Here is a 25932-nt window from a genome sequence, read left to right as displayed (position 1 = left end):
CAATTTTCTGTTGATGGGTGGAACTGTGTTCCCTCCCCGCTATTTACCTGGGGCCAAACTGTGGTGGAGGTAATGAATATAATGGAGACCTCCTTCAAAAGAGCCCATGTATGTACTGCTACACTCAGTGCCCCCAACCCTGCAGTAACCCTGCTGCAGGGTTGGTGGCTACTATTACTCTGATACAAAAACTAGACCAAAAGCATGAAAAGAAAAAATGAACAAAAACTACAGATCAATATTCCTCATCAATTCAAAACCCTTGACATAGCACTAGCAAATCTAGCCATATATTAAAAGGACAGCAGATATCTCAGGAATGCAAGGTATATTTGAAAATCAATCAATGTAATTAATTGTTAATGTTGACACATTAACAGAATAAAGAAAACAGAATGATCTTATCAACAGTTACATAAAAAGCATTTGACAAAATTTTGAACTGTGGTGTTGGAGAAGACTCTCGAGAGTCCCTTGGACTGCAAGGAGATACAACCAGTCCATTCTAAAGGAGATTAGCCCTGGGTGTTCTTTGAAAGGAATGATGTTAAAGCTGAAACTCCAGTACTTTGGCCACCTGATGTAAAGAGTTGACTCATTGGAAAAGACTCTGATGCTGGGAGGGATTGGGGACAGGAGGAAAAGGGGACGACAGAGGATGAGATGGCTAGATGGCATCACCGACTCGATGGACATGAGTTTGAGTCAACTCCGGGAGTTGGTGATGGAGAGGGAGGCCTGGCGTGCTGCGATTCATGGGGTCGCAAAGAGTTGGACACGACTGAGCGACTGAACTGAACTGAACTGAATACCTATTCATGATAAAAACTCAGCAAACTAGGAACAGATGGAAATTTCAATCTGATAAAGAGCACATATAAAAAAAAAAATCTATGACTAATACTGGGTCACGAAAATCTGCTGGAGAAGGAACAGGCTACCCACTCCAGTATTCTTGGGCTTCTCTTGTGGCTCAGTTGGTAAAGAATCTGCTTGCAATGCTGGAGACCTAGGTTCAATCCCTGGGTTGGGAAGATACCCTGGAGAAGGGAAAGGCTACCCACTCCAGTATTCTGGCTTGGAAAATTCCATGGACTATATAGTCCATGGAGTTGCAAAGAGTCAGACATGACTGAGTGACTGTCACTTTCACTTTCAATAGAATATGAAATGATGAAAGACATCTAAGATGAAAAGTTAAGCAATCATGTCCACTTTTACAACTTTATTTAACACTATACCTAAGAGTCCTAGCTAGTGTGGTGTAATAAGTTGAGGAAAAAAATAAAATGCATAGAGAAGAAAAAGATGTAAAATTCATCTGCCTTAAATTCTCAGACAACATACTATGTACAAAGAAAACTCCAAAGTTCAACCAAGAAAAACATACTATGAGTTAATTAAAATGATAAAAGAATATGAAGTCAATGTACAAAGATCAGTTTTAACCCTATCTCATAGCAAGAAACAATTAGAAAAACTCATATTAAAAATACTGCTTATACTAAGAGCCCAAAACATGAAATATTCAGGGGTAAATTTAACAAAATACTTGCAAGACCTATATAATGAAAACTATAAAACATTTCTGAGTGGTATTAAAGAAAATCTAAATAAATGCAAAGATATACCATGTCATGAATTGTATGTTAAGATATAAATTCTTTGTAAATTAATCTATATATTCAACAAAAGCCAAATTCAAATACCATAGACTTTTCCTTTTAGAAACTGATAAAACTGATTCTAAAAGTTATATGGAAATGCAAAGGACTCACAATAGTCAAAACAATTTTGGAAAAGAACAACAAAATTGAAGGAATTATACTACCACATTTTAAGACTTTTTATAATGCTACATTAATAAAGAAAATGTTAAATTGTCTATCTGCAAATGTATATGCTGAAATTGAAGATTCATGTCCAAGAAATGATTCTTAACCCTATGTCATATTGTATAAAAAATTAATTTAAAATGTACTACAGACTATATGCTTACACTCATTTTTAAAAGTTGAGAAAGTGAAAATATAAACCATGGAGAAAATAATCAGCAATGGTCCTAATTTCTTTTAAGAGGTTATACCCCACACACTTGAATTTTACCTCAAACTTCTTGTCTTCCTCAAACTTTTTCTGATCACATAATTCATCATAATCTTCTTGTAGCTTAGTATGAGTTTCTTTAAGTGATGATAACTCATTTTTAATCTCATTAATTTCTCCATTAAGTTCTTCAACCTAATATATAACATTTAACCAAAATGAACATGTATGTAAATTAGTTGTGTATAAAAATACTTCATTAACACAAGTGTTTAGAAATTGTAAACAATGAAAACATTCCCAAAGTAATTACTAATATTAAAAGCTACCATTTGTTGAATTGTGCTGAGTACTTAATAAACATAATTTCATACTCTTAAAAATCCTATGAGGTATTTTCAGCCCTCAGTTTACAGGTGAGAAATGTGAGGCTCATAGACGTTAAGTAACTTGCCCAAGATCAGGTAGAAATAAAATGATAGTCAAGATTCAAATGCAAGGCTAAGCCTAGGAGTTGTGCTCTTAAGTACTACATTAAATCACTTCTTGTTACAGATGAAAAATTAATTAACTTTTATAAAACTTCTATAAAAATTCTATATATATATATAGAATTATATATATATATAATTCTATATATATATTCTATATATATATATAGAACTATATAAAAAAAAAAGGTTACCATTTCATTGCTTTCTTAAAGTTTTGTTTTCTTGTTGCAAATTAGATACACAGAGTTCAACTCAACTAGATGAAGAATACTGAGTACTAAGTACTACAATTAGAAACTGACACTTCAGCGAAATACTTATATCCACAAACTAGTTTCTACTGGCTATAAAATTTCATCATCTTTTTCTTGGTGGGATTCTCCTTCATAGGAACCTCAAATATGAGACAAAATAAGTTCCAGGAAAAAGAAAAATACCATTTTGTCATAAAATATTACAAAAGTTTCTCTTGAACAATTTTAAACTACCAAAAATTCTACTAATGCATGTAATTTTCCTTGTAGGGGTTAACAAACATGAGCTCACCAACTACTTTCCCTTCACCTTACCTATTTTAACCATCTTTTTACCTATCTCTGCAAAGTTCTTCTTCTCCAGGGCTCAACTCTTCATGTGTTCTCTATCCTGTCCTCTCTTATCTCCCTTCAAGCTTAACTCAAGCAAAGATCTCTTCTCTCCTGCTGCTGCTGCTGCTAAGTCGCTTTAGTCGTGTCCGACTCTGTGCGACCCCATAGACGGCAGCCCACCAGGCTCCTCTGTCCCTGGGATTCTCCAGGCAAGAACACTGGAGTGGGTTGCCATTTCCTTCTCCAATGCATGAAAGTGAAAAGTGAAAGTGAAGTCGCTCAGTCATGTCTGGCTCGTAGCAACCCCATGGACTGCAGCCTACCAAGCTCCTCTGTCCATGGGATTTTCCAGGCAAGAGTACTGGAGTGGGTTGCCATTGCCTTCTCCCTCTTCTCTCCTAGATATTCTCAACTTTCCCCACCATACCAGCATGTTTTCAGGCCACAAATACACTCTTGTAATGACTATAACTTTTTTCTTCTTGACTCAATTACTCTCTCTCTCACTTCTTAAAGTTCACTCTTGGTACTTTCAAATTCTAACCTCTCTTCACTCCTTAAGGGATTCCCTGGTGGCTCAGATGGTGAAGTGTCTGCCCACAATGTGAGAGACCTGGGTTCCATCCCTGGGTCAGGAAGATCCCCTGGAGAAGGAAATGGCAACACACTCCAGTACTCTTGCCTAGAAAATCCTATGGATGGAAGAGCCTGGTGGGCTACAGTCCATGTGGTAACAAAGAGTCAGATACAACTGAGCGACATCACTTTCCTTCTTTAATTTCACTCCTTAATACCCAGACTTCTGCCCTCATGTTCTACGAACTTTTTTTTCTATTATCACCTGCAAATTAGCAAAAGGACTTGTTCCAAGTTTCATACCATTTAACAGCATTGTAGCACAACTGTGCAGACTACTTATTTTCAAACAGCCCCTTTTCTTCATTTCATGGTACCACTCCCTCTTCATCCTCCTACCTTTCTCACTGTTCTTGTCAGGCTCCCTCTCCCACACTAACCACTAACAAAATTCTGGCATTCCCCAAAGCTCTTTCTTCTTTAGCCCTCTCTTCAAGTCTTCCACTCCTTCCATAGATGATCTTATTATACCTTCAAATTTCATCTCTATGCTATGCTATGCTATGCTAAGTCACTTCAGTCGTGTCTGACTCTCTGTGACCCCATAGACGGCAGCCCACCAGGCTCCCCTGTCCCTGGGATTCTCCAGGCAAGAACACTGGAGTGGGTTGCCATTTCCTTCTCCAATGCATGAAAGTGAAAAGTGAAAGGGAAGTCGCTCAGTCGTGTCTGACTTTTAGCGACCCCATGGATTGCAGCCTAACAGGCTCCTCCGTCCATGGGATTTTCTAAGCAAGAGTACTGGAGTGGGGTGCCATTGCCTTCTCCATCTCTATGCTAATAAGTCTTAAATCTCTATCTCATCTCCCAACCTCTTGCCTAAGATTAGATTCATGTTTCCAAATACATGATATAAATTTCAAGTCAGATGTCCTGCAGTCACCGTAAGTTAAGCAATTTCCAAACTAAACTCATTTTCATCCACCAAATCTGCTGCTTCTTTCACATTCCTTATGTCATTTAGTGGTATTATTCTGCTAATCTGTATAAATGATTATACTAATCTCAGAATCAGAGTTGACTCCTTTCCCTTTTAAAATCCATTATATATAAAATGTGATTAATCCTGCTAATTCTACCTCCAGTCCTTCTTGCATCTCTTTTCTCTGTATTCACTGTTGTTGTTGTTGTTCAGTCGCCCAGTTGTGTCCGACTCTGTGCAACCCCATGGACTGCAATCCTCATTACTGTTGCCCTAATTCACATCCTCATGGGCTCATGGTTAGAATATTCTTCTTATTGATCTCTTCCCATAATGCCATTCTCCATACTACTGCAAGAGTTATTTTTCTAAACTGCAGATCTAAGTCACTTTTCTGCTTTAAAAATCTCAATGGCTTCCCATTACTTATAAATAAAATTTACTTAGAAAAGAACTCTTCCGAAGATGATTTCAATCTCATTTGCAATGTCACATTCTAGATCAGACCATTCATCCTTGAGAAAGCAATCTCATGCCTCCATCATTATCCCCTTTCTTAAATGGAATGCCAACAGAGTGGAGTGAGAAGTATAGGAAGCAGGCACCTTCTGTCTGGTGAAACCCTATTCATCTTTCAAGTCCAAATTCTAGGGTCATCTTTTCTCTAAAACTTTCTACAACCTAGTTAAACAATACGATTTATTTTGTGCTTTCATAGTAATTTGTTAATACTAATACTACTAAAAACACTCCATACTATTGTAGTTAATAATTACCTGTCTTTTGAGAGTGTGAGCTCTTTAATAATCTTTGTATTTTAGGCACCTCTGAAAATCCAGCACCTAGTATAGTGCCTAACACATAATAGATGCTCAACAAATGTTGTGAATTGAATTTCTTTTGTGACACCCCCTTTCTCTAAATAATTTCTGAACATCTCCATTTATTACTGTCTTACCTATAAATATCTATTGGCTATATAACTGGCCAAATAAAAGCAGGTACACATACCACATTCTTTATGACATTTCTATGAATTTTAAAATATATTGTCTAGTAATATTCACTGTTTACTTTGTACAATATTCTTTCACTATTTAAAAAACAGCAGTATATATGATTTCATCTTATATTTGTAACTATCTTTTAGTTTTTTAAAAAACCTATCTTGATCTGACCTCAGCAGCAATACTACAATTACCCTTCACTCAAGAGTGGTGAAATGCTTACAGAGAGACAGAAATACAATTAAAGAGTAGATCTGACCTCCCACTCAAGAAAACTCCTATAGAACCAAAGCAGCTTTTAAAAAATTTAACTATGTTCTGTTTAGTATTGAAGCATGAAATGAAATGAATGCAGATGCTAAAAATCCTAAGACAAAACCAATTTCATCCAAATTATAAACAGGTCTCACCAAGAAAGCTGAATGCTTATTTCTCTTAATTCAATTGACTCCTGCCCTCCCCACACCCTCTGCCCCGACCCAGGGGAGGAACATAAGTTGAAATATCACTAGGAAAAATACACGTTTACTTTTCTTATCTCAACTAAGTTTGGGGGGCATGATTGGCATATTCAAGTTTATAGTCTCTTTTTACGTCATAGTTTTCCTTACCCTGACAGTACTATTTCCATGGTCTTTTATTTATTTATTATTTTTTTTTTATTTTATTTTTAAACTTTACATAATTGTATTAGTTTTGCCAAATATCAAAATGAATCCGCCACAGGTTCCCCATCCTGAACCCTCCTCCCTCCTCCCTCCCCCCTCCCCATTCCATCCCTCTGGGTCGACCCAGTGCACCAGCCCCAAGCATCCAGTATCCTGCATCGAACCTGGACTGGCAACTCGTTTCATACATGATTATTTTACATGTTTCAATGCCATTCTCCCAAATCTTCGCACCCTCTCCCTCTCTCACGGAGTCCATAAGACTGTTCTATATACATCAGTGTCTCTTTTGCTGTCTCGTACACAGGGTTATTGTTACCATCTTTCTAAATTCCATATATATGCGTTAGTATACTTAAACATTAGAAATGAGACAGAAGTGTTAGGATGCAAGGTAGATTAGCTGAAGCTAAAATGAAAATTACTATGTTTGTTGCTTAATGATGAACTTTACCTATATGGGGATCATTAAGCATTTTATAGTATTCTGATCTAATGAATTACAAAATACTTTTTGAGAATTTGGTAAAACTTATCAAATTCATCAGTGAAAATCTGATCTCTCCAAAATACAAATTAAGAGAACATGTTAGCTGCAAATGGATCAAAAAATCAAGAATTACTTTTATAACAATTTATATCAAACAAACTCAACCACAGAATAGTACACAGATATATATTATTACAAACTATATTAATACAGTGTTAGAATTTTATAGTATAACTAGTATAATACTTTAAAATATCTTACTTTCCCAAAATATAGCTTCATAAACTTATAGTTACCTTCCATTTTTTTTTTTTAGTTCTTTTAAAAGAATTGAAGGCAATAAAAATAGATAATAAATAGAACAACTGATTTTGGGTTCACCCGTCTTTAAAGTGAACCTTATATTTCACAACTTTATATTACTTTACACATTTTATTATCTACTTCACTGAAATTAAAATTTACTGTAAAATAAAAGAGTTGTGCCTTAAGCAAATAATCATGTTAATAACATAACAATTCTCTTGATAAAATGTTAATACTAGAGAATCCAACTACTGTATACATGTTCTAAACATGGCTTTAATATGACTCAATGAAACTGCTGAGGAAAGCTAAAGAGATCAGCTAACAATAATACCAATATAATTCCTTATTATAACCATTTATTAAAACACTCAATAGTTTTATGAAAAGGAAAATTAATTTTTGTCACCTATGAAAAGTCATACAAAATACATATAAATATACACATGTATATGTGTGGTTTTTCATGTATGAAAGCATTATAGAAAACTTTATTAAATTTAGCTTTAAAAACATTCACTTTTTAGAAATACAAGTGCAAGAAGAAAATGTGTCTGACTTTATTCCTATAATATTTTTGCAATATTTTCTTAGCATTTGTTATTTTAAATGTCTACAACTACTTAAAATATTTAAAAATTTTACTATTAAATAAACCTACATGCTTCTTCCAGGTTTCTAGTGCTTTCTCATGCTCATTTTGAAGATTAAGGAACTTTTCTTCATTTTCTTTTACCTTCTCCCTTTGCAGCTCATTATCTCTTTCAAGGGTCTGCAATAAAATTAATTATCCAAAAAATAATCAATACCACATTAATGAATTTTGATGTGTTTTATGTTGCTTGGACCTTTGCTTCTAACATGCTGAAAGTGCCATACAGATCAGTGATAATGTGCTATCTCAACAATAATTTTCATAAATTAACAGAAAGGTGCTTATAGTTTAGTTAACAGGAAATAGGGGGAGGTTATGAAAAAGAAATGGCTATAAAAGGGTATAAAAACATTGCCATTATTCAGTTTCACTGCATAAGTTTTAATGTACTGAAAAAAGTAATATAAAGTACAGCACTGAAAAATATGAAATGTAGCATAATCCAGCCTAACCCTACTAAAATTTTTTAACTACCACAGAATATATTTTCCCTATCTGTTTATTTCAGAAATTAATTGGCTGGAAAACTCTTAAATACAATTAAAATTTTTAATTTCAAATTAACACTTTTTTAGTAGAATGTCAGTATTCACTAATTAACTTATTACTTCATAAATTAACATATTATATATTCACTACCACACTCTCCTCTTCCCTTCCCCAAAAAACCTTTAAAGAGTAAAATTATCACTGTTTTCTAAGACAAAGGTTTAAAAGATATTAAACCAGTATCACCAATATTATTAGGTTTCTTCAGTATCTGCTGATAATCCAAGTAAACTTCTGTAGAAAGACAAAGAGTAAAACTCTAGCTGCATCTAATATATCTGGAATTTCTATGTTAATTTGTTTATCATTACTAAAGCTAAGTACATTCAGGGTCAACATCCAAGCCACACAAAGGATACAGAAAGAAAAGGCAAAGTTTTCCTCTACTGGTTTTCCAGCTCTCCCCACCAGATGTAAAGTAGTTTCTTGTGTATCCTTTCAAAAATTGTCTATTAAGCATACAAGTATATATCTTTCAAATCATACTATACATACTCTGTTGTGCTGCCATTTGCTTTTCTAAAAATATGAGTAATATATCTTGCTTAACTTCCATATCACTATATAAGATCTCATTTTAGAGGCTTCACAGTATTTCAACTATTTAAAAAGTCCTCAATTACTACACAGAATATCAGTATGTGATGACATAATTATGCAAAATTTTGAAAACATTTGATAAAACAATTTTAACACAAAGATTCTCCTCTGGCTCATAAAGAACCATGCAATTTGAGAGCACTCAATGAATACCTATTTCGACTGTCTCTATTTTACGACAATGTAAATGTTTTTAAAGAAGTCATGATTTCATCTTGATTTATAGGTAACACGATTTCATCTTGATTTATAGGCTTCCCTGGTGGCGCAGAGGTTAAAGGGCCTGCCTGCAATGTGGGAGACCTGGGTTCGATCCCTGGGTTGGGAAGATCCCCTGAAGAAGGAAATGGCAACCCACTCCAGTATTCTTGCCTGGAGAATCCCATGGATGGAGGAGCTTGGTGGGCTACAGTCCACAGGTCGCAGAGTTGGACATGACTGAGCGACTTCACTTTAACTTGTGATAATAAGTTTCTAAATATTTACAAGGGTATTATTTAATAGGTGCTTAGTACTTTAACATTCTAACAAATATTTACAGTATCTATTTATATTAGTAACACTATTTTAGAAGACAGACAAATCAAAAAATTCAGAGGAGATATGGGAGAGTATACCACAGAGTATCCTAGTAAAAATAAATGACCGAAAGTATTATGTTCTTAAAAAGCACATTAGATATATCAGTCATTTCCTGTCTGTAACTATACCCCCATCTAAAAGAAAGTGCCTGTATCTGGTATTCTCTGTTTCCATGTTTATGAGACATTCCATCCTTATCCTACAATGTGAACTGACTGTTCTTTCATCCTGCTACACTGATCAGGCAATCTTTGAGAATTTCCTTTTTTCTTCTGTAGTGGGTCTCCTGTCTCCTAGATCCCATGATTTCCTCCTGGTTTATTCCCTTGTCTTGGTAAAGCAAGCTATTACTTTTTGATAAAGCAGACAAGTATCATATTTTTTGAAACCTTGCATGTCTGAAAGTATGTTTATTCTACCAATAACTTGTTTGGCTAAATACAGTACAATTCTGTTTTGGAACCTCTGAAAGCATGGTTCTATTATCTTCTACCTTCCAGGGTTGCCAATGAGAAGTTTGAAGCCATTATGTTGCCATTCTCATTTTGGACCTTCATAGGTAACCTACTTATTTTGCCCGCCCCCACCCCCCACCCCCAGAGAGTTTTATAATATTCTCTTTTAGTATGAAATTTCATAATGATATGCATTGGTTTAGTTAAGCAAAACAAACTCAGATCCTTCAATTCTGGGTTACTTTCCTGCATTATCTCTTGGGTCATTTGCTCTCCTTCCCCTTTCTCTGTTCTCTCTGAAACTCACCAGACCTCTTGAACAACCCCCTCATTTTCTTCCTTTCCTATTTTCCATCTTCTTGTCTTTTGGTTCTACTTTCTTAGATTATTTTTTTATGTTATCTTCTAAACTTTTCATTGTACTTTTTATGTATGCTAATATATTTAAGGGTTATCTTTTATTCTATGAATGTTTTTTAGATCCTAAATTACTGTTTTTGGATTAACAAATACATTTCTCTTATCTGGGTATATTTTTTTAGCTTCTCCAAGTTTTTTTTTCATTACCCTATTTGTTTTGTCTGTTTTTCACACTGGAGATTTTCAAATACCCAGTTATCCTTAACTGTTTGTTCATATTTAAGAATGAAGTATTAAATAGCCAGCTAAAAGTTTTGTCAACTACAAAGTTTCTTCACTACAGTGGTGGCTTCATTGTGCATTGACCTGGCTGAACTGTTTCATCAGGAGAGTTTAATTGCAGGTTAGTCGCCACAGAATCTTCCATTCTGCTGCCTGGATGTTACAAGGCGCTTAACTGTCCTCCAAATGGGGAGACTGCTTGGAGGCTTCAGAATTCAGTATATAGACTTTCCAAACTATTTTTAAAATAATACTCTCTGTACTGTGCTAGTAAACTAGGTCTCAACAAAGCCTTATTTGTAGCATTTGCCAATCTCATTAAAGTTAAAAAAAACAACTCACTGTGGTTAATTCAAGCTACCAGTTATTTAAACCAGCTTACAAAATGACAACAGCTCTAATAACCAGCTCTCCCTGGTACAAACTGCCTCCAGCACACCACTGGATCTTTCCAGTCTCAGTTGCTCCTCAAACACTCCAACTAGTTCTCTATCTTTTGCCCATTAGAAGATAGGGAGTGACTGTGCAGATTAGGGAGAACAATCTGAATGTGCAATAGCTTTCCATGCAGACCTTCTAGCTACTGGCACCAGTCGTGCATCTTACTTTAGAGGCACATGATGCTTGCAATTCCTGATAATTTCTGTTGCTTTAACTTGGGTTTTTACTTTCTCTCATTTGCTGAGTAAATGACTAATTTTCCATTTGGTTTAAAACTTTATTTTTATTGTATCTTCTCCCCATTTCTGCATTCTTGTGGTTTTTATGTCATTTTATTGCAGCTTCAGAAGGAAATAGAAGGGAATGTATAGGTTCAATCCAATATGTTTAACCAGAAGCCCTGACCTGGCAATATCTGAACTTGCAGAGTCTGAATTTACTCACTGTTAATCACCCATTAATTTAATAAGATTTAATGAGCTCCTCTTATGTGTCAGAAACTTTTTGGGGCTCTTATACTATATTAGTAAAAATGTTAGTATTTTCATGGAATTCATATTCTACCAGGGAATTATTTGGTATTATCTGCACCTGGATTAACAAATTTGAAAACCTTCTCTGACAAAATATATATCGTGGAAAATCAAAATAAAACCACTAGTTAATGCTTTAATATACCAAAAACTAAGTAAATTATTCTGGTTAATACTATGTTAACACTATGACTATAGCAGCAAACTAAATAGTCCTCCTAACACTATGATTATAGCAGCATGGACTAAACTATAGGTAAATCACAGTAAAAAATATTCTCTATCATGAGAACTTAGGTCTTCTATGCTCCAAACTGTACTTTAAAAAAAATAAGACAGATGACAGCATGATTGCAGAGCACTGAAAAACAGCAGGCCATTATGAAGAGTAATGATCCCTTTTAGTACAGGTGGAATTAGAATGCTCCTCAGGAAAACACTTAAGATATCTATGCAGCATAATCCTCAGCAACAGTTCAACATTAATATTTTGTTATACTATATATCAGTGGTTCTCCAACACCAGTCTGTAAACAAGAAGTGATCCATGACAAAAATCTCACTAGTCCATGGCAAAAAATGTCAATGTAAGGTCATTGAATGTGTTTTCCTATAAAGGACTGTCCTTTATCTGATATTACATCCTTAATATACTTTCGGTGTTAAAATGTTATCTTTTATAAAATGAAAGTGATGATAGATGGTACTATTTTTTTTAATGCCCTTAACTGTTATAATAAAAAACAGACAATTCTATCTTGTTCTTGCCAATACTTTGAAATTTTACTACATGAAATCTAGTTTCTTTATGTACTATCAAGGCTTAGGCAATAACAGGTCTAGTATAAGAGAGAGGCATTTGGATTAACTAAAATATTTCCATTTATAGCTAAAAATCCTGGAAACAGTTGTCATCATTAACTCAAAGACACCATTAGGTTGGTGCAAAAATAAGTATGGTTTTGCACTGTTGAACTTTGCCATTTGCTGTTGGAATCCATTCTTAAATAAATGTGCTTGTTATACATCATTTTGATGTGCACTTCTTCCCTTATGTTTTTTGCTAATGAATGATTTGCTGTTTATTTTATATGTACTTTAGTCTACAGAAATATGGAAATGATGTTAGACAAAAAGGAAATTCGAGACATTTTTCTAATTTGAGTTCAGAACAGGTCACAAAGCAGTGGAGACAATCACAACATGAACACATTTGGCTAAGGAACTGAATGTACAACGCAGTGGTGGTTTAAGAAGTTTTGCAAAGGAGACGAGAGCCTTGAAGATGAGCATAGTGGCGGGCCACTGAAAGCTGACAACGACCAACTGAGAGGATCACTGAAGCTACTACATGAGAAGGCCCAAGAACTCAATGTTGACATTCTATGGTCACATGGCATTTCAAGCAAATTGGAAAGGTGAAAAAACTTGTAAGTGGGAGCCTCATGAGCTGGCCAAAAATCAGAAGCATTGTCATTTTGAAGTGTCCTCTTCTCTTTTTCTACACAACAACAACAAACTATTTCTCAATTTGGATTGTGATGTGCAAAGAAAAGTGGATATTATACAACAATCAGTGATGACCAGCTCAGTGGTTGGACCAAGAAGCTCCAGAGCACTTTCCAAAGCCAAACAAGAATGAAAAAAAAGTCATGGTCACTGTTTGGTGATCTGCTGCTGGTCTGATCCAATCAGCTTTCTGAATTCTGGCGAAACCATTACATCTGAGAAGTATACTCAGCAAATTGATGAGAAGCACCTAAAATGACAATTTCTGCAGCCAGCATTGGCCAACAGAAAGGGCCCAACTCTTCTCTGTGACAATGCCCAGTTGAATGTTGTACAACCGTTTCAAAAGTTGAACCAATTAGGCTACAAAGTTTTACCTCGTCTGCCATATTCACCTGATCTCTCACCGACTGACTACTAATTCTTCAAGCATGTCTACAATTTTTTGCACGGTAAAATGCTTCCACAACCAGCAAGAGGCTGCTTTCCAAGAGTTTGCTGAATCCCAAAGCACTGATTTTTATGCTACAGGAATAAACAAACATCTCTTGTTGGTAAAAAAATGTGTTGACTGTAATGGTTTCTATTTTGATTAATAAAGATGTGTTTGAGTCTGGTTATAATTATTTAAAATTCAGAGTCCAAAACCATAATTACTTTTGCACTGACCTAATATATCATCTATGACTACCATAGGCCCTGTAGAATTCAACAATACATAAACACTGGATTTAGAGCTGATGAAGGGCAATTTGAAAGTTGTGGTCTTTGTATAACTGATCCAGCAAGACTGGAATTTCCAACAGATCTAGGAAATATATCGTAACAGTGTACTGTTGTAGAAATAGTGCTGAAGTAGAATCGAGACAAAGATTTAATTCTGGTTTTGCCACTAATTTGGGGCCTTGAACTATACTGCTTGACTTTTGTGGATCTCTATTTCATCACAAAATGAAATGGTTGGATTGGTTAATCTCTAACATTTTGTTCATCCTAAAAATCTGTGTTTCATCTCCTTTAAATGGATTAGGGGACAATCCTGGTAACTGCTTTCATCAAGAATTTGAATAAATTATTTCATATGTTTCTTGGAAGAAGGTTTAACACCTTAGGGAAATAATCCCCATTAAGCATCTATAGGATGGGTAGAGGAGGTCAGTTCAGTTCAGTCTCTCAGTTGTGTCTGACTCTTTGCAACCTCGTGGACTGCCGCACGCCAGGCCTCCCTGTCCATCACCAACTCCTGGAGCTTACTCAAAATCATGTCCATCAGGTCAGTGATCCCATTCAACCATCTCATCCCCTGTCATCCCTTTCTCCTCCTGCCTTCAATCTTTCCCAGAATCAGGGTCTTTCCAATGAGTTGGTTCTTTACATCAGGTGGCCAAAGTATTGGAATTTCAGCTTCAGCATCAGTCCTTCCAATGAATATTCAGGACTGATCTCCTTTAGCATGGATTGGTTACATCTCACTGCAGTCCAAGGGACTCTCAAGAGTCTTCTCCAATACCACAGTTCAAAAGCATCAATTCTTCCGCGCTCAGCTTTCTTTGTAGTCCAACTCTCACATCCATACATGACTACTGGAAAAACCATAGCTTTGACTAGATGGACTTTTTTGGCAAAGTAATGTCTCTGCTTTATAATATGTTGTCTAGGTTGGTCATAGCTTTTCTTCCAAGGAGCAGTGTCTTTTAATTTCATGGCTGCAGTCACCAACTGAAGTGATTTTGGATCCCCAAAAATAAAGTCTGTCACTGTTTCCACTGTTTCCCCATCTATTTACCACGAAGTGATGGGACCAGATGCCATGATCTTAGTTTTCTGAATGTTGAGTTTTAAGCTAACTTTTTCACTCTCCTCTTTCACTTTCATCAAGAGGCTCTTTAGTTCTTCGCTTTCTGCCATAAGGGTGGTGTCATCTGCATATCTGAGGTTATTGATATTTCTTCTGGCAATCTTGATTCCAGCTTGTGCTTCATCCAGCCTGGCATTTCTCATGATGTACAGTCCTGGGTGTTGTTTGGAAGGAATGATGCTAAAGCTAAAACTCCAGTACTTTGGCCACCTCATGCAAAGAGCTGACTCATTGGAAAAGACTCTGATGCTGGGAGGGATTGGGGGCAGGAGAAGAAGGGGACGACAGAGGATGAGATGGCTAGATGGCATCACCGACTCGATGGACATGAGTTTGAGTGAACTCCGGGAGTTGGTGATGGACAGGGAGGCCTGGCATGCTGCAATTCAGGGGGTCGCAAAGAGTCAGACTCGACGGAGCGACTGAACTGAACTGACTCTGCATATAAGTTAAATAAGCACAGTGACAATATACAGCCTTGATGTACTCCTTTCCCAACTTGGAACCAGTCTGTTGTTCCATGTCTGGTTCTAACTGTTGTGTCTTGACGTACATACGGATTTCTCAGGAGGCAGGTCAGGAGGTCTGGTATTCCCATCTCTCTAAAATTTTCCACAGTTTGTTGTGATCCACACAAAGGCTTTGGCATAGTCAATTAATCAAAAGTACATGTTTTTCTGGAACTCTTGCCTTTTTCAGTGATCCAGCAGATGTTGGCAATTTCATCTCTGGTTCCTCTGCCTTTTCTAAATCCAGCTTGACCATTTGGAAGTTTGTGGCTCACGTACTTTTGAAGCCTGGCGTGGAGAATTTTGAGCATTACTTTGCTAGCATATGATTTAATTGTGTGGTAGTTTGAGCATTCTTTGGCATTGCCTTTCTTTGGGATTGGAATGAAAACTGACCTTTTCAAGTCCTGTGGCCACTGCTGAGCTTTCCAAATTTGCTGGCATATTGAGTGCAGCACTTTCACAGCATCATCTTTTAGGATTTGGAATAGCTCAACTGGAATTCCATCACCTCCACAAGCTTTGTTCATATTTGCAGATAACTGGACTTTATGAAACTTTTTAAAAATCTTTTATTGGAGTAGGTGAAAGGGTTAAAAGAAGGGAGAGATTTGGGTCTGGCATAAGTTTTCCCTCTCTGCCTTCCAGGTGAAATTTGTACAGTATTGGGGGGAGTGGGCAGGCAAGAGAAATGAGCGAGGCAAACCTCTCTTTACATAACTAATCATAGAACATCAATGGTGAAAAGATAGTGTTTCACTGTTCAGGTTAAGTTTGATTTCGTTCAGTGAGGATGGATTCAGCATAATTTCTGGGGCCAAATACAAAATTTTAAAAAAGAAGAGAAAAAAAAAAAAGCTATTAAAGATACTGATACTAAACCTTTTCTTTTCTTTATGGTTTTCCATCTCTCTTTGTCTCTCTACCCCTATCCACCTATCAAGGTGCTTTTTATTTTCTCTTTAATGTCCCCTGGGATAAGATAGTCAGAGGCCAAAGACAGATCCTCACAGATGCCTAAGGGCCTCACCACACAACTTAGCTTTGAGTTCTACCTCCTGCAAGATGCAAGACCCATGTATTATGTTCTGTCTGAAGTTGGGGAAGTCAGTCTCTCCATCCCATGGGCCCTCTGGCAGATGGGTAACCCCCAAAGGATTGCAACTGCCAGGCAGGGATGCAGCTCACTACCTGGATTGAGGACTCACTTCCTGCCAAGACACCTACCTCATGTGCTAGGCATGGCCAACCTGGGGAAAAGATGCTGCAGAGCACATGTACTCAACTCAGACCCACCCTGCTACATCTAGGCCTCCGCCAGTGTGGGGTGTGCATGCTAAGTTGCTTCAGTTGTGTCCCTCTCTTTGTGACCCTATGGACTGTAGCCTGCCATGCTCCTCTGTCCATGGAATTCTCCAGGCAAGAATACTGGTTGCCATGCCTTCCTCCAGGGGATCTTTCTGATCCAAGGATCAAACCCACCTTTCTTATGTCTCCTGCATTGGCAGGTAGGTTCTTTACCACTAGCACCAGCTGGGAAGCCCAAAGATTGGTAAAAGACAATAGAACACGCAGGTCTCTACCCACCAATGTGACCCAGCCAACATACAGCGGTAGCAAGATAGGAGCAGAGAGGATAAGGCTGTGCAGGGCCCAGGGCACCAAAGGGCAGAAGAGACAGCAGCCAAGAATGGTTCCTTGGAGGCAATGGGAGGCTGGAGAATGCCAAAGCTGGGGCTTCAAGCCCTGGTGCAAGCTCCATTTTACCATCAGACTTAATTTACAAAGCATACATTTAAATATAAAAGTTAATAAAAATGTCAAGGAAGTGACCACAGAATATTAAACATGAAACTTGAGGCTCCTCTGGCTATCAGCCTTATGCAACTAAACTGGTTACATTCTCATGAAGCTGGTCCAGGCCTCTGCTGATGGTGGTCTTTTCATCGGAGGTGAATATACTTTTCTTGGGAAATGTTGAGCTTCATGCTTCATTATCAAGAATCCCTTCAGAGGGGCACAAATATCTTCCACTGGCCACCACAGTGGAACATGTCCCCAACTCCTCTTGAGTTGGACATCCCATCACTTGCCAGTTTCTGCTCTTCCACTAACCACTACGTTCCTTCATGTGAAGCGAAGGAACCACCATGTTCTTGCTTATGACCCTTCTAGGGCCATACAGCATTAGAACAAGCATAATACACACTTCAAGTCCCACTGGAACAGATTCCTCCAAAAACTTTACTCCTTGAAATTTCTAGACTGAAACTGGGCATCAGTCTAGATGTTCTTGGTACAACTTCCAAACTTCAGGAAATATACATCAAATTCTCCCACAAAATGAATTTGTCACAATTTACTGGCAACACCACAGTGAACCTTTAGGTTCAATAGCATCACAAGCATCCATCTAAAAAATTAAGATGGCAGTCTCCCCTTCTTGTACCCCAATTTTCACACGATTTTCCTGTAGACTCCTTCATTTTGATTCATGAGGGGAAAGACATCTCTTTCAACTAGGGATGTAAGAGAAAAGTATCACTTAATGAACCCTCATTCCCAAAACACTCCCATAACTTCTTCCTCTCCCCAGTCATTTTCTTAGACATACTGGGAAGAAGATGGTGAGGTGATTGCTGTGGTAAAGGACCAGTTCTATCATGTTCTTGTGAAAAGGGATCTGCCTCCCATCCCACTTCTGAGAGCTCACTGATTCCTCTCCTAGAATGTGGTGTCACTTGTCACCTTTTATTTTCAGTTTTGAATCTTGAAAAAAAATACCCAATCTGTTACAAAATTAAATCAATTACTTGTTAAAACTGAATGTTTAACTAGTGACTTAAATGCTAAAAAAATGCTCTGTTTTGTCTTCTTTGGACACTGATACCAAGTTGATGAAGGAGGTCAATACTTTACCCCTAAAATTAAAAATGATCTCAGATAAAGCTGGACATATGAAAGCAACTAAACAGGTAAAGTTCATTAGATAAAATATGCATATATATATATATATAAAATCAGGATATGTTTTTTATATATATATATATATCCTAATTATTTTCTTTTATCACCTTCAATTTTTCTTCCATTTCAGTATTAGCTTGAGTTTGTTGCTGCAGTAACTGCTGCAATTGTTGGAAAGAAATGATGATACCCTTTAAAAAAAGTATAAATATGATATATTAATTGAAAAAGTTTTAAGGCAGTAGGCATATGTTTTTAAACTCACATTCTTAAAATATATTTTCTAGTTTCTTATTACAGTTTAATTTCAGTGCCATAATAAACAATATATTGAAATAAACTAATTGCACATTTATTAATATTTAATGCAATTTGTATTATATGATCTCTTACAAAGTACTATTTCTAAGAGTTCCTCAAATAATTAACAAAGTTTTTGAAATGGGACATGGATTCTGAGACACTACTGAAAAATGTAAAGTATTCAAAACAAAACTATTGTTGGCTTTCTCCTCAAATAGTAAACATATCGCTACTAAAATGGCATAGTGCTAACGGGCGAGGATGGCCTGGTATGCATTCAGGATCAAACAGAGAAAAATCAGAAGAGAAAAAAAAAGAAACAGGAGAAATTTTATTCACATATCTTTTTCTAAGAATAGAATAATTATAAATATCAAATTCAAATGAGAGTATAATGTCCTATAAAAGCATGCTATAAGCACAAATACATTTCAATAATTATCTGCTAGAGTACCAGTAGTCTAAACTAAGGAAAACAGTGATTTATATTTATATACTTTATTTATAAATTATTTTAGTGTAATCTTTTTCCAGCTTTATTGAGATATAATTGACATATGTGTAAGCTTAAAGTATAAAATATGATGATTTGATACACATATGTATTGTGATATAATTATCAAAATAAGGTTAACATCTCTATTACCACACATAATCACCAACTTTTTTGTATGTGGGAGAACATTTAAGATCTACTCTCTGTAAAAAATAAATAAGCTACAAGGATATATTGTACAGAACAAGGAATACAGTCAATATTTTATAATAACTTTAAATGCAGCATAATCTATAAAAATTTTGAATCACTGTTGCATAGTTAAAACTAATATAACATTGTAAATCAACTAGACCTCAACTAAATAAGTATTTTTAAATATGTCTTCAGAGTCTCATTAAAAAAAACTCTACTCTCTTAGCAACTTTCAAATATGACATCATGCTGCACATTACATACCTAGAACTAACTCATTTTACAACTGGAAGTTTGTACCCTTAGATGACCATCTCCTCATTTCTCCTCTGATTTCTTTTGGCAGTACTTTACAGCATGTGGGATCTTAGGTTCCCAAACAGGGATTGAACCTTCACCCTTTGCATTAGAAGTGTGGAGTCTTAACCACTGGACCACCAAGGAAGTCCCTGATTTATTTTTTAATGTGAATACAGGCTAGACTTCGTTTAAAAGGTACATATGTGATCTATTCAATATACACTAACTGAGTGTTTACTGAGTGCTAGGAATTGACCTAGGCATGATTCCATTTGTTGTTTATTTTCCACACTGTATTTGGTTTTCAGAATATTTACTGACTTCCAAAATATCTCATGATTGCTTGCCTGTTTTTCTTCTTGAATACAGGTTATCTCTTCATTGATCTTCTTATTTAATTCCAATTCCTAAAAATTTGAATAATTTTAAAGTTAAGATACAACATTTAGCAAATTATACATTCAATTCAGGACTTAACAAATTCAGGAGTATCATGACCTATTTTTACTCCAGAGTACCAATGTTTGTCTACTGTTGAATTAATGATTCTAGTGAAGTGAAGACGGTGTTAGAGATTCAATACAGGCTGGTGCAAACTTATAAGTGTTAATGTTGAAGACAACAAAATTTCTCATCTCAAAAAGCTTTCCTGAAGATATCATTATGCCAGATGATTATCTGAAAGTGAAAGTGAAGTCACTCAGTCATGTCCAACTCTTTGCGACCCCATGGACTGTACCCCTCCAGGCTCCTCCATCCAAGGGATTTTCCAGGCAAGAATACTGGAGTGGGTTGCCATTTCCTTCTCCAGGGGATCTTCTTGACCCAGGGATTAAACCTGGGTCTCTCGCACTGCAGGCAGACTCTACTGCCTGAGCTACCAGGGAGTATTACCTCTAAAAGGAATTGTAAAGTGCAAGTCGCTCAGTCGTGTCTGACTCTTTGTGACCTCATGGACTATCCAGTCCATGGAATTCTCCGGCCAGAATACTGGAGTGGGTAGCCTTTCCCTTCCCGAGGGGACCTTCCCAACCCAGGGATTGAACCCAGGTCTTCTGAATTGCAGGCTGGTGCAGGCGGATTCTTTACCAGCTGAGCCACAAGGAAAGCCCTGATTACTGGACACCAAAGTAAAGTGAAAATAAAGTGGTTATAGATAGATAATGCCAAAAGGTATCTAGCAATTTTTCAAAAATTCATGAAATCTTTCTTTACTATGTATATTAACTCTACAAAGAAGGGAAAATTTTGTATTATACTCCTCTTATTCAATTGTTTATATAATTTCATAAATTTTACAAAAATTTTAATTTTATAAACAAGGATATATTTAAATAAATACCATTTTGAGTCTTTCTTCAAGTTCTTGAAATTTTTGTTCTTTAATTGTTAAATTGTTTTCTGCTCCCATCTTCTGTTGTTGACATGTGACTTTGGTCTTTATCAAGTCTGAGGTTACTGTTTTAAGTTCCTTAACATAAAAAACATCAAACAAAGAATTCAGTATAGATATTTCATTAAAGCAAGGCACTTTTCTGACAGTTTAAAGTTCATTTTAAATCTATTCTATTACAGTCCATGGGGTTGCGAAGAGTTGGACACAACTGAGTGACTACGACTGACCCATTAAGGTCTATTTTCCCTACTTTCCTTGCAAGATAATTAGCCAACGTGGAAATGCTGTCTGTGGTTACAGAATAGGCAAACACAATGACAAAAAGCTAGAATGCATGATCTTTGTTCTTAAAAAGAATACACTAACTAAATGAACTAATCAACCAGAAGTAGGGTGTTTTCCCAGATGACTTATTCAACAAAAATCCTTTAAGATAAAAGATTATATGAAAGATTATCAATTTCCAAGTTATTAGCAGCTAATAAGAAAAATTTATTTAAGAATTATAATGTGATGAGTGTTTTATTAGGAAAAGTTTAGGAAAGTACAGAAGTTTAAAGGATGAAACAGTTTGGTCAAAGGCATGAAGAAGGCATTACACAGGACAGTGGTATTTAAACTGAGTCTGTAAAGGTAAATTTTTGAAGAGGACAAAAAATAAGTAGATATTCCAGGCAAAAACGTTCAGAAAAGTACAGAAACATGAAAGAGCATGGTATTTTTCAAGGAAACAGAACTAATATAATATGACCAGAACTAGTATGTCATGGGTAAAATGGAGGAATTTAAGACACTTGCTCCTTGGAAGGAAAGCTTTGACAAACCTACACAGTGTATCAAAAAGCAGAGACATTACTTTGCCGACAAAGGTCCATATAGTCAAAACAATGGTTTTTTCCAGTAGTCATGTATGGATGTGAGAGTTGGACCATAAAGAAGGCTGAGTGCTGAAGAATTAATGCTTCTGAATTGTGGTGCTGGAGAAGAGTCCCTTGGACAGCAAGGAGATCAAATCAGTCAATCCTAAAGGAAATCAACACTAAATATTCAGTGGAAAGACCTGATGCTGAAGCTCCAATACTTTGGCCACATGATACAAAGAGCTGATTCACTGAAAAAGACCCTTATGCTGGGAAAGATTGAGGGCAAGAGAAAAAGGGGGCAACAGAGGATGAGATGGTTAGATAGCATCAGCAACTCAATGGACATGAATTTGAGCAAACTCTGGGAGATAGTGAAGGACAGGGGAAACGGGTGAGCTACAGTCCATGGGATCACAAGGAGTCGGACATGAATTAGTGTCTGAACAACAAGTTTTGACTAGAAATTTGGCAAAATTCAAGTATCAAAAGATTTGTAGGCCAAGCTAAAGAGTTCTAATTTTACAGACAATGAGGAATTAACCACTGAAGGATTTTGGTTAAGAGAATGACGTAACAAGATGTGCCTTTTAGAAAAATAACTCTGGCATCATTACAAAGGACAGAATTTACGGTGACATAAAAGAAGTCTACATTGTGAAGTTACACGTTCATGGAGTTTAACAGATACATCCGAATACATTTAAATCCAGAAATACCAACTTCTGAGGGGGTGTGTATTCTATAGTACTGCTGTTTTGTTCAAGGATCTGACTTTCTTGATTATACAGCATCATAACCAGAGATTAAATTGCCAACATCTGTTGGATCATAGAAAAAGAGAATTCTAGAAAAACATCAACTCCTGCTTCATTGACTACAATAAAGCTTTTGACTGTGTGAATCACAACAAACTGTGGAAAATTCTGAAAGAGATGGGAATACCAGACCACCTGATCTGCCTCCTGGGAAACCTGTATGCAGGTCAAGAGGCAACAGTTAAAACCAGACATGGAACAATGAACTGGCTCCAAATTGGGAAAGGAGTATGTCAAGGCTGTATACTATCACCCTGATTATTTAACTTCTATGCAGAGTACATCATGTGAAATGCTGGGCTGGATGAAGCACAAGCTGGAATCAAGATTACCGGGAGAAATATCAATAACCTCAGATATGCACATGACACCACCCTTATGGCAGAAAGTGAAGAGGAACCAAAGAACCTCTTGATGAAAGTGAAAGAGGAGAGTGAAAAAGTTGGCTTAAAACTCAATATTCAAAAAACTAAGATCACGGTATCCGGTTTCATCACTTCATGGCAAATAGATGGGGAGACAATGGAAACAGTGACAAACTTTATTTTCCTGGGCTAAAAAATCCCTGCAGACAGTGACAGAAGCCATAAAATTAAAAGATGCTTGCTCCTTGGAAGAAAGGCTGTGACAAACCTAGATAGCATATTATAAAGCAGAGACATTACTTTGCCAACAAAGGTCCATCTACTCAAAGCTATGGTTTTGAGTAGTAATACAGTAATCATGTATGGATGTAAGAGTTGGACTATAAAGAAAGCTGAGCACAGAAGAATTGATGCTTTTGATCTGTGGTGTTGGAGAAGACTCTTGAGAGTCCCTTGGACTGCAAGGAGATCAAACCAGTCAATCCTAAAGGAAATCAACCCTGAATATTCATTAGAAGGACTAATGCTGAAGCTCCAGTACTTTGGAATGTGATGCAAAGAACTGACTCATTAGCAAAGACCCCAATGGTGGGAAAGATTGAAGGCAGGAGGAGAAGTGGATGACAGAGGATGAGATGGTTGGATGGCATCACCAACTCAATGGACATGAGTTTAAGCAAGCTCCAGAAGTTGGTGATGGACAGGGAAGCCTGGTGTGCTACAGTCCACGGGGTTGCAAAGAGTTGGACACAACTGAGCAACTGAACTCCCTTTGAACTCTGAAGGCCCCCAAGAGAAGCCACAAATGCCAGATACTAGCTTCAGAAACATGATATCAGGTTCTGCTAATCAGCAACACCTATCTTGGATCCAGAACTAGTCGGTAGATAGCAGAGGCCATGCTAGTCATGTCAAGCCTCCATGAAGAACAGTGATACTCCTGTAGCAGTAGCAGTATCCACTATGGTCAACAGCAATGGTATAAGTAGTGTAAAACAGCTTAGTGGTGGAAGTTGGTTTCCTGCTTCGGTTCTGGATATATGTTCCCTGGCTGTTGACAATTTTCCAAGTCTGAGATGAACAACATCCAAATTCCTTTGCTGAAAAAAATCATCTTACAATTAAGAATCTTTATTAGTACATTTCAATTTTTAAAAACTGAAATTGGTTCATTAGGGTGATGAGATTATAGGAAATTTTTATTTTCCTCATTTTGTTTTTTAAGTATTTTCTCTTTTTTTCTAAAATAAACACATTTCTCATGTATTAGTTTTTGAACAGCATGTAAAGCTATTGAAACAGGTGCAATCACTTCACTTTTAGTAAGAGGAAAGATGACAAATGACTGAGTTCTAAAAAAGTCCAAGATTTATGGATTAAATAAGCTGCTAATACAGAAGTCAACTGAGGTAGGAGTGAAACCAAGAGAGTGTGGTATCAAGGAAGTTGAAAAAGGAGTAGCAGAAAACTGGGCTCTCAATAGCTCCAGAATTCTATGTTACAGCCTTAGCCACCTAGACAGAAACTCACCTGATTAAATCTCTGGGTTTAGTCCAAAATCCAGGAGAAAAAATTCATTGTTCTCAGTTCACATATCCCTTTTAGATATGTATACTGCATAAAACGAATGCTAAAGTAACCACATGGGTCAAGAGATAGGGCTTTATTCTCCTATCTCCAAAAAGCAGGCAGACAAAATTATGCACTAAGAGAACAATCAGCATGTATTGAATAAGGAAAGAAGTTTAAATGAAGCTGGTGAGCCTAAAAGAGTAAGTAGCATACTGGATATCCTGCATTTGTGCCTCCTGATTCATTTTCCACTCTTTCTCTACGACCCGTGTGGCTGGCATCTGTGGATACCGCAAGCAAGTTCCCTTCCCTCTCCCTTTGTTGGGTTCAATCTCTGGGAGGCACCAGTAATCAGTATGCTAGGAAGACAGAGTGATTGAGGTATTTTTCCCAGCTCCCTCCCTACATGACCACAAACTGGCAACAGCTCTGTACCTTTACCAAAAGCCACAGCTTCTGATTTGCAGCTTTCTTCAATAGCTTTACCTATAGCTCTCTCCAGGTTCCAGGATCTGCTTCCTTCCCTTGTCACCACCAGGTCTAGGAGGTGTAATCATTCCCCAACTGCTTCTATCCCTTGTTGGCTTCCCTTAACCCGACCTACAATTCTGTAAATGGCTCTTCCATCAGACTTCTCTCAATTTCCCATTCCAATGTACCATGTTTCCTGACTCAATCCAGTTTAATACAAGTAAATTGAAAGAAGGCATTTCAAGTTGCTATAGGGAACATGAAGGAGAAAAAGGCAAAAAGACAGGGAAAATTAAGAATTATGATAATGGAAACAAAGACTTTTAGATTACAAAGAATGAAGATGCTTATTAGGAAGTAGTAGGAAACAATGTTGGGACCCGATCATGGAAGTTCCGGAAAGCTAATTTTAAGAAGTTTAAGACTAAATCAACACATTGTATACCATAAGCTTAAATAATGTTGTATGTCAACTATCTCAAAAAAGCTGGAAAAAAGTTTGGGACTTGATTTGAAAGACAAAGGAGAACCATTCAATTTAAAAGTCTTTCCACATGTGCTAAGTAGATGTGTCAGGCATATACAGGCAATGTATTAAAAGAATAACTTAGTAAAATTAGTCTGGCAGAAAGAGTGAACAAAAACTGAAGGAAAGAACACTGGCTAAGAGGTATTTTATTAATCCAGGAATGAGATGATC

At 36.6% G+C, this 25932-nt stretch overlaps 1 protein-coding gene across 28 annotated transcripts in view; it reads right to left on the bottom strand.

Moving 5' to 3' along the window:
* CCDC73 (coiled-coil domain containing 73) overlaps positions 1-25932 on the bottom strand; it is a 154014-nt gene that overhangs the window by 18069 nt on the left and 110013 nt on the right. For 17 of the 28 annotated variants that reach the window (XM_044929282.1, XM_025266272.2, XM_044929291.1 and 14 more), the window contains 5 exons: positions 21093-21221; positions 20098-20157; positions 18564-18647; positions 7818-7928; positions 2107-2241 (listed from right to left, as the gene is read on the bottom strand). In XM_044929282.1, the coding sequence (XP_044785217.1) occupies positions 2107-2241; positions 7818-7928; positions 18564-18647; positions 20098-20157; positions 21093-21221 (519 nt within the window). The remainder of the gene's footprint in view (positions 1-2106; positions 2242-7817; positions 7929-18563; positions 18648-20097; positions 20158-21092; positions 21222-25932) is intronic. The other 11 variants (XM_044929287.1, XM_044929298.1, XM_044929299.1 and 8 more) reach the window with 4 other exon arrangements.

The sequence above is a fragment of the Bubalus bubalis genome, chromosome 16, assembly GCF_019923935.1.
Source record: "Bubalus bubalis isolate 160015118507 breed Murrah chromosome 16, NDDB_SH_1, whole genome shotgun sequence".
Taxonomy (NCBI): domain Eukaryota; kingdom Metazoa; phylum Chordata; class Mammalia; order Artiodactyla; family Bovidae; genus Bubalus; species Bubalus bubalis.
The sequence above is the reverse complement of the archived record's forward strand: the minus strand, read 5'-3'. Positions and strand labels throughout refer to the sequence as shown.